The 14,717-nt window shown below is 43.8% G+C and overlaps 1 protein-coding gene across 1 annotated transcript in view; it reads left to right on the top strand.

Annotated features, from left to right (window-relative positions):
• The window catches only part of LOC140132252 (vomeronasal type-2 receptor 26-like), a 39,951-nt gene extending 25,838 nt beyond the window's left edge, over window positions 1–14,113 (top strand). Inside the window, exon 8 of the mRNA XM_072150964.1 lies at window positions 13,209–14,113. Coding sequence (XP_072007065.1) covers window positions 13,209–14,113 — 905 coding nt within the window. The remainder of the gene's footprint in view (window positions 1–13,208) is intronic.
• The last annotated feature ends 604 nt before the right edge of the window (window positions 14,114–14,717 follow it).

The following is a 14,717-nucleotide window of genomic DNA, read 5'->3' as shown; positions in this document are numbered from 1 at the left end:
ACCAGTACATGTCCTTTACAGCCCAATGGGTGAATCTCCTTCCCGCCCTGCCACACCAACACACCAACAACTTCCACAAGAGACGGCGCTTTCTCCTCCACGTTACCGAACTACTGCTCCTGCGCCAGTGTCCGCCTCCTCCTCCTCCACCACCACCTCAGCCTCCACAAGTGCTGCTCCATCATACCACATGTGCAGGGCACAGCGGTGTCACACAGTTCTACACCTGGTTTGCCTGGGCAAACAAGGTCACACTAGGGAGGAACTGCTTCGCGTCATGCAACTAGAAATCAATGTGTGGCTTTCTCCGCACAACTAAAAATCTGAACCATGGTGACAGACAATGGGAGGAACATGGTGTCCGCGCTAAACAGAGGAGGGATGGTGTTCCATCTGGTAGTCAACAAGTTCCTGAAGTCTTCCACCCATCTGCAAGACATTCCAAAAATGGCCAGGACAATGTGCACGCACTTCAGCCTTCCTTACAAAGCCAAGCACACCCTCCTCGAGTTGCAGCATCAGAATGGCCTACCACATCATAAACTGATATGCGATGTTTCCACCCATTGGAATTCCACCCTCCTTATGTTAGACCGCCTGTATGAACAGAAAAAAGCCATTAATGATTTTTTGATGATGCAAACGGACCGGAGTACTCCCCTGTGTAACTTTGATGTCAGCCACTGGCAGCTCATGCGTGACACCTGCCATTTTTTTAGGCCCTTTGAAGAAGGCCATGTTATAGTCGCCAGGACTGCGGAATGAATAACATCATTCCACTGCTGCATGTCCTGGAACTCATGCTGCAAAATCTGGAGAAATGGAGACTACATCTCATGGCCACATGAGTACAGTGGGGGCTGAACTGGAAAAGAAGGAGGAGGACATTAAAGCACAAGTAGAGTCTGATGCAATTTGTGGTTTTTCTACTCAAGTGACAGGAGAGGAGGAGCAGGAGCATCCGGAGGAGGTAGAAAACGAGGCAGATGACCCAGAAGCACCGTGCCAGTATACAGTGGAGATGGAGGCCGGGAGTCCCTCAGAGTCACTTGCGCAGATGGCCCGCAGAATGCTGCTTTGCCTAACTAGTGACAGCTGAATAGTCAACATCCGGCATAGGAATGCAGTTCCATCAGCAGCAGCTTATGTCTGGATTCATTAATGAGCAACTTCCTTCACCCGCCTATTGAGGTATCCTGGACTACTGGGCAGCCAAACTTGATGCGTGGCCACAACTTGCGGAGTTTGCAGTAGAGAAGCTGTCCTGCCCGGCCAGTAGTGTGGCATCAGAGTGGGTGTTCAGTGCCGCAGGGGCCATAGTAACCTCAAGGAGAACCCGCTTGTCCAACCACAATGTGGAGAAACTGACCTTTGTCAAGATGAATCGGGCTTGGATCGGCCAGGATTTCAACTCACCAATGCCTAATGCATCAGATTAGATCAGCCATGACGCCTCCTCCAAACGTTGAGAAATGAGTTAGGGTTTTAACTACCTGCCTCAGCCACTATTCTGATGCTGCCACCCGCCTGATGCCACACATCTGCTGCCAGTTGCTCCATCTGCCTCCTACCATCTTTACCAGGGACTGGAATTGTTCGCCACCTCTACACTATATCATTGTGCCACTCTCCGGGCTCCTGCTGCTGCTGATGCCACCTTCACTCTCTATCATTGGGCCATTCTGTGGCTTTCCCTGTTGCTGCCACCTGTGGGCTCCTGCTGCTGCCACCTCCACACTATATCATTGGGCCATTCTGTGGCTTGACCTGTTGCTGCCACCATGTTGCTGCCACCTGTGGGCTCCTGCTGCTGCTGCCATTACTTCCACACTATATCATTTGGCCACTCTGTGGCTTTCCATGTTGTTGCCACCATGTTGCTGCCACCTGTGGGCTCCTGCTGCTGCTGCCACCACCTCCACACTATATCATTGTGGCACTCGGTGGGCTCCTGCTGCTGCTGCCACTTCTACACTATAGTATTGTACAACTCTGTGGGCTCCTGCTGCTGCTGATGCCACCTTCACTCTATATCATTGTGCTACTCTGTAGCTTTAGCTGTTGCTGCCACTCTGCGGGCTCCTGCTGCTGCTGCCAGCCAGCTGATGCCCCTCAGTATATAGTCAGCCACCCCATGCATCCTAGTATATAGCAACCCCATGCCCCCTATTATATAGCCAGCCAGATCGATCATGCCTCCCAGTATAATGCCAGCCACTCCATGCCCCCTGTTATATAGCTAGCCAGCCTATACTCCCCAATATATAGCCAGCCCATGCCCCCTACTATATATCCAGCCACCGAATGCCTTCTAGTGTATAGCCAGCTCATATGCCCTATTATATAGCCAGGCACCCCATGCCCCCTATTATACAGCCAGCCACCCCATGCCTCCCAGTATTTACTCAACCAGCTCATTCAGTGCTGTAGGATATGAAAGTGCCAAAGCCACTTTTCACCTTCCTGACCCATTTTTCCAAAACTGACGTGTCACTAAAATTGGTTAGATCTTTAACTCCTTCAGGATGTAGCCATTTTGTAGCTTAAGGCTCAGCACCATTTTCTGTAGTCAGACTTGTGTCGCTTTATATGGTTATAACTTTTGAACACTGTTAATTATCAATAGCGATTATGAGATTGGGGCAGATTTGTCAAGCCGTCTAAAAGTAAGAATGTTCTTAGTTGCCCGTGGCAACCAATTATAAATCAGCTTTAATTTTACCAGTGCTCATGAATATTTTAAGGGGAGCTGTCTTTGGTTGCCATGGGCAACTAAAAAAATCTTTACCTTTAGACGGCTTGTTAAATCTGCCCCATAGTTTTTCCTCACATGTTGTTGTACTTCATTTTAGTGGTAAATTTTGGCTGATAAGTTTTGCGTTTATTTATAAAAAAAAGATGAATATTTTGAAAAATGTGCCATTTTCAAAAAAATACGAAATCATCGCATTTTCAGGAAGATAGATTTACCACCTAAATAAGTTGCTGAATAACATTTCCCATTTGTCTACTGTACATTTTCATAATTTTTGTATTGTACAAATATTGACTATTTTGGGGATAATTACAGTTTTTAATAAAATTTTAAATATGTAACATTAAAAAAACCTATATATATCCACCCATTTTGTAATCTTCCCCCCTCAAGCTATTTTAACTGCTTTTAGGAAGATTGTTAACCCCTTGAAATCTTCTTGGTAATTAAATAAAAATGTAGGTGACATTTAGAATGGTCAAATATTGTCGGTTATACATTCATCTAGCCCTAAAATGTACACATTTAGAAAAGTAAAAAAGAGAAAACCGGCATCAGCTCTGCGTCTGATATATATCGGACACTGAGCGGTAAGTTACAGCGCTTTGCGTCCAATGGGGCACATTTAGCAAGGGTTCGAATCGCTCCTTTTCGTCGTGTTTCCCGGAAATTACCGGTTTGCGCCGAATTGCCATGGGATTTTGCCGCACGCGATCGGATTGTTGCGCATTGGCGCCGGCATGCATGCGACGGAAATTGGGGGCGTGACTGTCAGAAAACCGGATGGATTTGGAAAAACCACGGTATTAAAAAAAAAAAAAAAAGTGTCCCTTGACACGCGATTACATGCACCAGGAATAGGCGAACCTCGGCGTACCTCGGAGCAGCAACGACACCTGGTGGACATCGGGCGTAGGACCTTAGTGATTACCCGGAAGGCCCAAATCCTCGATGGAGAGTGCACCGCCGGGTAAGTAAATGTGCCCCAATATATCGGATGCAGAGCGTTAAGAGTTTAAAACGCTTTAACATATCCAAGTGATTTTGAAATTGTTTTCTCGTGACACTTTGTACTTCATGTTGTGCATTTATTTATGGAAAAAGCAGATGTTTGGTGAAAATTTTGAAAAATTTTCAAAATTCAAAATGTTCTGCTGGACTGATTAGTCATAACAACAAAAAAAAACTTGATAACTAACAATCTCTGAATGTCTGCGTTAAGTCAACATGGTTTTTTTATACATCCTCTCATTTTTGTAGGTATTTGTTTTACAGGGGTTAAAACAAATTGGGGCTGTCGCGATTTGACAAGGATTTGGGTCCAGCAATTCAGCAAGCTCGTGGGTCCAACTTCCTGCAGGCGTCGCTTCTGCGCCGAGGTCCGCCTGAGTTCACCTTCTTCCTGGTGCATGGGAGTGCTTGATTTTGCAACACACTTCTTTTTTTAAATTTTTTTCCGAATCAGTCTGGTTGTCCGACGGCCATGCCCTCCCGATTTCTGTGCATGAATGCCGGCGCAATTGCGCCACAATCTGATTGCGTGCGCCAAAAACCTGAGCAAATTGGGGCAAATCGGAAATATTTGGGAAAACACCAGCGGAATCGCGGCTGCAGACCATTAGTAAATGTGCCCCATTGTGTGCAATATTTATATTTTTATTTTTTTTGGCGATCTGAATGGGTTTTTCAAAAATGTAGACATTTTCAGTGGATAAAATACCAAAACACTCCACATTGTTTCATAACCAATCTCTCCCGAGTATAACAATGCCCCATTTGTGGTGGTGACTGCTGTAGGGCACACGCCAGGGCATGGAAGGGAAGCTGCGCCATTCAGAGCACATTTGCATTGTCACATTTATTGGAAGTAACCTGAAAGGAATATATACACCATCTATTACCTTTCCAGTCGCTGTCCTACAACATTCTTTATCTTTTTGGCTATTTGGACATATAAGGGCTTATTTTCTTCGAATGTTTCTTGAATGTATGGAGGAAAAGAAAATTGTCAATTTTGGTTTCCTTTCTTTTTGTACTTTCTTGGGCCATACACCGTACCATAAAAATAATATATTGGGGCTAATTTACTAAGGGTCCTTTGGCCGCGACTCGGATCGTGTCGCATTGGCGCTGGCTTGCATGCGATAGAAATCAGGAGGCGCGGCTGTTTGGACAAAACCGCAGTATTTTTAGAAAAAGAAGATGCACCGGGAAGAAGATGGTGAACTCCGGCGGAACTCGGCGCAGCAGCGACCCCTGCTGGATATCAGGCACACGACCTTAGTGAATCCCGGCAGGATGCGAATGCACATTGACAACGCGGTGTGGGATCGCGAATGGACCGGGTAAATGAGCCCCAATATCATTATTCCATAGATCACCACGATTACAGTGATACCTAAATGATTATAAATATAGAAAAAATCTCATTTATTTTCATATCGCTATATTTTCGGAGACATAGGGGCACCTTTACTTACCCGGTCCTGACGCGATCCAGCGGCGGGATTCTTTGTCGAGGATTCGGGTCTTCCGGCGATTCACTAAGGTAGTGCGCCTGATGTCCACCAGGTGTCGCTGCTGTGCTGAAGTCCATCGGAGTTCATTGGAGTTCACCATCCGTTGTTGGGTGCAGGTATGCGTGTGTCGAGCAACACATTTTTAAAAACAAATACGGCAGTTTTCCAAATCCGTCGGGTTTTCCGATGGCCACACCCCCGATTTCCGTTGTGTGCATGCCGGCGCCGATGCACCACAATCTGATCGTGTGCGCCAAAAACCAGGGGCAATTTAGCGCAAAAGGGTAATTTTCGGGAAACACGATGACAAATAGCGATTCGGGCCCTTAGTAAATGACCCCCATAATTTTAATATTTTTCGGTTGAGATGATTTAGTGCTCATTTTTACGGGTTGAATTGTCCTTTTCAGTGGTAGAACTTTGGCACACATAACTTCTTTTGGTCACTTTTTGGAAGGTTTTTGTAAAGGGATTTTATGGAAATTGTACATTTTACAAGTTTTTCGGATTTAGTTTTTATGGCGTTAACCGAGCGGGTCCAATGTTACAGATTTATTAATCCATTTATATATTTAATTATCAATTATAGGAGGGAAGGTGCATCTCATCCAGATTGCTCAGATGGATGAGATGATGGAAATCCAGAGGGTTTGTTTCTCAGTGAAGTTATGTTTGCTAAACCTTATGTAAGTGCTGTGCACGGGGCTGGATTTTTTAAGGAATGACTGGTAGGTTGTAGTGGGACTTGTCATTCCCATTCCCTCCAGACCACACCTTGCGGACACTCCTGACAAAACTCATGTGTCTGGAATTGTCCTCATTAGCAGAGCAGACATTGGCAGAGCTTGGCTTGAAACCCACATAGGCGGAGCCATTGCTGGAGATTGTCCTGACTTTCTTAATTTCTTTCTGTTATAGGTGAGGTGAGCAATTTCAGTTTAATTAGAGCTCAGGTGGGCAGGTGTTTTATTTTATGTTTTTTCTGTGCTACATATGCATACTTTTTTTTCGGAGTTAATAAAACTCTACATTTGGTCTGTAAATGTGACCATACGAAGATGGTCAGCAGGAAGCTCCTTTCTAACTCCTTTCATAGTCAATATTTGGGCCGGCAGATCCAACAGCAAGTTCAATGTTTCAGCTATCAGCCAGATGCGTTTCTAGAGGCAGAGTTATATTGCTTTTATTATTTTTTATTTTTTATCTTTGATTCCAAACATAAATCCACTTTTATTATATATATTGGCTTTCTGCATGTAATACTTAAGATATAGAGTAGTTTAGACCTAATTGTGCCAATATTTACTTTTATTACTTTTATTGTATTTTGATACATACACATCAAATTTAATTCTGAAAATAGACGGGTGCAATCGTTTTCTAAAAGTTATCAAAATTCGATCACTTAATGTACAGCATTCAATCAATGAAAACGTTGTAGGCAATGAGAAAAATCCCCATCTTCGGAGGGGAGTAGACTTCCATTACACCAGACCCCGAAGTGAACAAAAAACTACTATGTCAGAGGGGAGGAGACTTCAGTTACACCGGCCTCCAATAAGAACAAAAAACTACTATGTCAGAGGGGAGGAGACTTCAGTTACACCGGCCCCCAATAAGAACAAAAAACTACTATGTCAGCAGGGAGGAGACTTCAGTTACATCAGCCCCCGATGTGAAGACTTCCATTACACCGGCCCCGAAGAGAACAAAATCTATATGACAGAGGAGGAGACTTTAGTTACATCAGCCCCCGATGTGAAGACTTCCATTACACCAGACCCCCGAAGAGAACAAAATCTATGTCAGAGGGGAGGAAACTTCAGTTACATCAGCCCCCCATGTGAAGACTTCCATTACACCAGCATCTGTAGAGAACAAAAAACTACTATGTCACTGTACCTAGGTTATTCTGATTGTAGTTTCTACATAAAAAAATTAGACTCCAATACAGGGGATTGTTGGATAGATTTTTAAGAAATATTTGTCACATATTTTTCATTATTTTTGAACCAATGTGTATTTTTTGAGATTTCCCCACTTTTTTTTTACATTTTCTTTCACCACTTTTATTATTTGCAATTACATTGCCAACAGTCAATGAAAATAACTTGAATTGGAGATTGAATAAATGTAATTATTTTCTGAGGAATCCGAATCTGCAATAAAAAGGAGGTTCCCAATTACCATTTTAAAGTTGCCCACCACCCCATCCCCCAGGGGCGGAGGAAGAAAGTCTGCTTTGGTATCTTTGGATACATGTTTAAAAAATATTTGACCCATGTGTTTTTATATTTTTGCCTTCAGAGCTCTTCTGTCTCCGTAGCATTATTTTAAAAGTTGATTTTGAGGGGAGGAGGCCAGGTGCGGTATTTAAAGTGGCCCTGAAAAAACTGTAACAATGGCCCCTTTCTGTGGGCAGGGTCAAAACAAGTAGGCATGACCATGTGGTATGGGTAAGTTACTAAACTCCACACAAACTGTTTATAACTGAAAATCGCCAATCCTCAGATTTTGAGGGACAACTCAGCTTTCAAGAGACTTTGAAAGGCCTCTCGGACGAGGGCGCGCAGCTATGAGGAGCTGCGCGCCGAAGATGTCAGGGTAGGAGGATCAAAGAGGCTACTGGGGCGTGGAGTAACCGTGACATGTAGCCTCATGTCCAGCTACTCCACGCCCCAGTAACCTCTTTACAAAATTTACATATTAGTAGAGATGGGTGAATTTGTTAAAATTCGCTTCGTCCTGATTCGCCGAATTTTTTGAAAAAATTAGATTCGTCCCAAATCAAATCATGACGAATCACATTAAAAAACAGGCATTTCCTGGCTGCAGAGAGCCTGTTGGGTATTTTAGAATGTTGTGCCCTGCTCAAAAATGTATAGAAAGCGTGGTTTGGTCTTCAAACAATGCTGTGTTTTAGTATGACATGCACATGACAGCCGCCGCTCTTAGAATCGCTTCACTCTTCAATTCCATGTGCACTTACAGGGGCCAACTTCACCAAATAAGCGAAGAAGGAACGCAGCCTGACAAGGTAACGTCTGTGCCAGCTCGAAAGGAGCTGAGGGCCAAGATCCCACTATAACATCAAAGAGTGCACTCTTTTTACACTGACATCAGATAATTCCATAGATTACGACAGAACCTGTTCTGTTAAACGTGGATACATGTAAACCCGCCCCCCCCAAAAGAGTGCAGAGGGTGTCGGCAGTAATTCTGCAATGATGTCACTGATCATTTTGCCCTTCATTTCTTCCGTCAGTGTCCACATTCAATTGGTCAATTATCCATCATCGGTATTACTAAAGCCAAAAACAAACTGGAGTGGATCCAGAACAGAGATGACCAGTAAATGGGATACTTGCATGTCCTCTGTATTCTGTATCCACTCCTGCTTTTGGCTATCAATCCCAAGGCTTTTCATTCCTTCTAACAGAGGAAGTGAAGGGGGAAACAAAACATAGTGGCAACGCTATAGAGCGATGGAGGTTGAAAACAGCATTATGGAAATCACAGGGTGTTCCAGGGTGACAGCGGTCAATTGGCAGCAGCATGAGTAAGCCGCAGAGTGGCACAATGACAAATTATGGAGGTGGCGGAACTTGGTAGGTCACAGAGTGGCCCAATGATATAGCGTGGAGGTGGCGGCAGCAACAGCAGCAAGAGCCCACAGGTGACAGTACATTGTGGCAGCAACAGGTAAAGGTAAAGAGTGGCACAATTATATAGTGTGGAGGTGGAATCAGCAGCAGCAGCAGGAGCTCAAAGGGTGGCACAATGATACAGTGTGGAGGTGGCGGTGGCAGCAGCAGTAGGAGCAAACAGAGTGGCACAGTAATATAGTGTGGAGGTGGCGGCCACAGCAGGAGCCCACAGGTGGCAGCAACATGGTGGCAGCAACATGGAAAGCCACAAAGTGGCCCAATGATATAGTGTGGAGGTGGCGGCAGCAGCAGGAGCCCACAGATGGCAGCAACAGGTTTCTGGCTCCATTCCAGTCCCATGGCATCACTCCATCAGTCAGATTAGGCCGCGCGCGTCCCCTCCTACTAGGGCGCACGCGCGGTGACTCTCGAGGAATTTAAAGGGCCAGCATCCTCCTAATTGGCGCTGGCATTCCCGGCTCTGCTATATAGCCTGGCGGATCCCAGCATCCCCAGCCGGATCTTCAAGTCTTCCCTGAAGTGAAAGCCCTCTGGTGTTCTGGCTGTTCCTTGGTCATTTCCGTATTCCTGTGGCGTTCCCGTTATCTTGTGGCGGTCCGTGGTCCTGCCATCTGAGGTCCTGCCATCCGAGGTCCTGTGGTCCTGCCATCGGAGGTCCTGAGGTCCCAGTGTCCCTACCTTGGCTGTATATATATACTATATTACTATATATACTAATATATATTAATATACACTCACCGCCCACTTTATTAGGTACACCATGCTAGTAACGGGTTGGACCCCCTTTTGCCTTCAGAACTGCCTCAATTCTTCGTGGCATAGATTCAACAAGGTGCTGGAAGCTCCTCAGAGATTTTGGTCCATATTGACATGATGGCATCACACAGTTGCCGCAGATTTGTCGGCTGCATATCCATGATGCGAATCTCCCGTTCCACCACATCCCAAAGATGCTCTATTGGATTGAGATCGGGTGACTGTGGAGGCCATTTGAGTACAGTGACCTCATTGTCATGTTCAAGAAACCAGTCTGAGATGATTCCAGCTTTATGACATGGCGCATTATCCTGCTGAAAGTAGCCATCAGATGTTACAGGGTACATTGTGCTCATAAAGGGATGGACATGGTCAGCAACAATACTCAGGTAGGCTGTGGCGTTGCAACGATGCTCAATTGGTACCAAGGGGCCCAAAGAGTGCCAAGAAAATATTCCCCACACCATGACACCACCACCAACAGCCTGAACCGTTGATACAAGGCAGGATGGATCCGTGCTTTCATGTTGTTGATGCCAAATTCTGACCCTGCCATCCGAATGTCGCAGCAGAAATCGAGACTCATCAGAATAGGCAACGTTTTTCCAATCTTCTACTGTCCAATTTCGATGAGCTTGTGCAAATTGTAGCCTCAGTTTCCTGTTCTTAGCTGAAAGGAGTGGCACCCGGTGTGGTCTTCTGCTGCTGTAGCCCATCTGCCTCAAAGTTCGACGTACTGTGCATTCAGAGATGCTCTTCTGCCTACCTTGGCTGTAACGGGTGGCGATTTGAGTCACTGTTGCCTTTCTATCAGCTCGAACCAGTCTGCCCATTCTCCTCTGACCTCTGGCATCAACAAGGCATTTCCGCCCACAGAACTGCCGCTCACTGGATGTTTTTTCTTTTTTGGACCATTCTCTGTAAACCCTAGAGATGGTTGTGCGTGAAAATCCCAGTAGATCAGCAGTTTCTGAAATACTCAGACCAGCCCTTCTGGCACCAACAGCCATGCCACGTTCAAAGGCACTCAAATCACCTTTCTTCCCCATACTGATGCTCGGTTTGAACTGCAGGAGATTGTCTTGACCATGTCTGCATGCCTAAATGCACTGAGTTGCCGCCATTTGATTGGCTGATTAGAAATTAAGTGTTAACGAGCAGTTGGACAGGTGTACCTAATAAAGTGGCCGGTGAGTGTATATATATATATATATATTAGTTATATAGGGAAAAAAACGTAATTCCCGCGAATCAGCGTAAACTTCAGCTTCGTGACGAATCAAAATTTTTCGTGATATTGGTATCGAATTCAACTTTGTTAGAATCTCTACATATTAAGCTAATTTTAAAAAGTTAGCGGGGACGTGAGGATTAGTTCTAAAAAGAGCTCTCCTCACGTCCAATACTTGCACCTACCACCCGTTCTACCTTTATAGGTAGATTCGTGGTGGTAGGTTCCCTTTAAGTGTTTCACATGGGTTAAAACAAAATGTAAGTGCGATTTATAAACTTTTTGGGAAATACATTCAATTAGGCCAAAAATGACACTTCCATAATGATTAAAATTATGAAATGCTCTGCAAAGTTTGATTCCTAATTTCTCCTGATACCCCATATGTGGTGGTGACTGCAGTATGGGCAGACGGCCGGGCATAGGATGAAAGCAGTGACACTCCGAGCAGTATTACATTGTTACATTGTAATTTTTATTTTTTTGGTAATGCGGACATATGAGGGATTATTATTTGCGTAATGAGATAAAATGTATAGATGATTAATTTTGCGGGTCAATTGCTTATTTTAAAAAAAATTATTAACTATTTCAAGGGGGGCACAAACAAAATCATCAATTTTTATTTGGGATTTTTAGCCCTTTTTCCTGCTCGCCATAATATAATATTTTATCTTTATTCTCTGGTTTACTGCGATTGCGGTGATACCTCATTTATTTCATTTTTCTTATCTTTGCTCAGTTTTACTGCGCAAAACCAGTATTGGAGAAAATTACATTTTTTTACTATTGACAACTTTTGAAAGGCAGAACTTCAGCATTTTTCTGTTGTCAGATCTGGTTGAGGGCTTATTTTTTGCGAAGAGTTTTTATTTTCAGTCATATCATTTTAGGGCAAGTAACTTTTTTTGAATACTTTTTAGAAGATTTTTTATGAGGGTATATGATGAAAAATTGTATATTATAGGACATTTTTTGTGTTTTTTTACATTGTTTACTGGGCAGGTTCAATATAGATTTACAATTATTGGACGTATTAGAGTCCCAGGAAGATACATTCAGCGCATGACCAAATATATGAGTATGCGAACTATTACACAGTTGAGAAGAAAAGAACAAGATAAAGACATTGAATTAATGCAAACGAATGAAACCAAATAGGCGACCTTATGGACGCCCCATTACACTCTTTAGTGGGCAGAAACCGTTTGAAGGTTCGGTTTTGAATAAAAGGGAAAGGGGAAGTGAGAAGAAGTAAGACAGAGAGAGAAAGGGAAGATAGGAGGGGGAGAAACATCACGGGAAAGGGGGGGGGCATGTTATGACGGATCGGTAAACAGTTGGGCATACGCTGGAGTGTTCTTAAACAGAAACCAAGGGTGCCAAGTGCGCGTGAACTTTTCCATAGACTGGTTCACCTCTGCGCTGAGTTCCTCCATGCAGCAAATATTTGAGAGCTCATGAATCCAGTCTGTGAAAGGAGGAGTATTAGTAGATCTCCAATGCCGAGGTATAACTGGACAGATTGTTTTATATACTTTATTTGGATTTTATGTAACTGGGGTGATTAGGAGACTTTTATTTTATTTATTTATTATTCTAAAATGATTTTTACTTTTTTTTTTTTACATTTTTTAATTTCTCCAGACTTGGACTTAAACAAGCGTTCATCCGGTCAAGCCCCTACACTCCAATACACTTGTATTGCAGTGTATAATGTAAGTAAGGTCAACATGCCGGGTCCTGGCAGGAGGCAGAACCTGGTGTGAAGAGGAGCCGGAAGCCTTGGGGCACACTCCGAACCACAGGGCTGCTGCAGGAAGGATCAGATCCCTCGATTAGCTCATCAGGCGGGGTCCTATCCCCGGGGGACACACAAACACTCCGCGATCATGCTTGACTGCAGGATGTAATTGGTTAAGCCCCAGAGAATAGAAATTTTCCAATTCCGGGTGTTAGTATCGGGTCTGGACTGTGATGGCAGGTAGAAAGTTGACGCGTCAGAAGAAGTATTTAATGGCTACAATAAAAACACAATATGATGGTGATTAAGGGGATAATTTGTTAAAAATTTGGTTTAAAATTACTAATCACTTAAGTATGAGAAGTCTTATTGTTTGCATATTGTTATTTTATTAATGTTTTTGGTACAAATTTCCAGCCCATATTCGGTCTTGAAATAGCTGAAGCTTAAAGATAAGTATAAACAGTAGAATGTGAATATTATCTGCTGAAGTCTTACCAATTCTAACATCTTTTATTGTACTTATACATTGTAGACAGTGACACCTGCCAGAAATGTCCTGTGGATACGTGGCCTGATGTGAAGAAGATAATTTGTCTTCCCAAATTATTTGAGTTTCTATCCTATAAAAATGATGCCTTGGTCTATATTTTTTTAGTGCTTTCTTTATTTTTTTCTGCTGTAACATTGTTCATCTTAACAACTTTCCTTTATTACTGGGACACTCCAATTGTTAGAGCCAATAACCGGACTGTGAGCTTCATCCTCCTGGTCTCCATCTTGCTGAGCTTCCTCTGTGTCTTCTTCTTCCTTGGTCGTCCAGTGGACATCACCTGCTTACTGAGACAAGTATCATTTGGGATCCTCTTTACCATTGGAGTCTCTTCTGTTTTGGCCAAGACTATCACAGTCTGTGTTGCCTTCAAAGCCACAAAACCTGGAAGTTCCTGGAACAGGCTAGTATCACGTACAGTCTCTAATTCCGTGGTCCTGGTGTGTTCTTCTGTACAAGTTCTTATTTGTGTTATTTGGCTGTTGGTGTCTCCTCCTTATGTAGAGTATAACCATCACACGTATCCTGGGAAGATCATCATTCAGTGTAATGAGGGGTCAGATATCTGCTTCTACTCCATGTTGGGTTATATGGGGCTCCTGGCAGCTGTGAGCTTTGTTCTGGCTTTCATGGTGAGGACATTACCGGACAGTTTTAATGAGGCCAAGTACATCACCTTCAGCATGCTGCTGTTCTGCAGTGTCTGGATCGCCATGATCCCGGCTTATCTGAGCACCAGAGGGAAATACATGGTGGCTGTGGAGGTATTCGCCATCCTGACCTCATGTGCTGGAGTTCTGGGTTGTATATTTTTCCCTAAATTGTATATTCTATATTTCAAATCAGAACTGAACTCAAGAAATGTGATGCTTGAAAAAAAGTCCTAGACATTGTATATCGGAACTTAAAGCCTGATTCCTAATTTTCTCTTGGCTGCTTAATTTAACTATGGCTTTTAGGCTCTACAGTACATCATTGAATTAGTAAAATATTAAAAAATAATTACATGTTGTCATTGTCTTTACACCTTGAGGACACGGCCTAAGATGGCCTTCAGGACATGCGGGACACAGAATATTTTCACATTTTTTTCTGCTCAAATTCCAAAAAAACATAAGGTTTTTATATGAAGGGGAAAACCAAATACTGGCAATGTCATAGAGTGGTGGAGGATGAAAACAGCATTATGGAAATCACAGGGTGTTCCAGGGAGACATTGGTCAGTTGGCAGCAGCATGAGGAGCCTGCAGAGAGGCACAATGACAAATTATGGAGGTGGCAAAAAAAATGGTAGGCCACAAAGTGGCACAATGATAAGAGCGTGGAGGTGGCGGCAGCAGCAGGAGGCCACAGGTGGCAGCAACATGGAAAGCCACAGAGTGGTCCAATGACAGAGTGTGGAGGTGGCGGCAGCAGCAGCATCAGCAGCAGCAAAAGGAAGCCACAAAGTGGCACAATGATAAGAGTGTGGAGGTGGCAGCAGCAGCAGGA

The sequence above is a fragment of the Engystomops pustulosus genome, chromosome 1 (assembly GCF_040894005.1).
Source record: "Engystomops pustulosus chromosome 1, aEngPut4.maternal, whole genome shotgun sequence".
In the NCBI taxonomy this organism is placed as follows: domain Eukaryota; kingdom Metazoa; phylum Chordata; class Amphibia; order Anura; family Leptodactylidae; genus Engystomops; species Engystomops pustulosus.
This window is presented reverse-complemented; position numbering and strand designations above follow the sequence as displayed.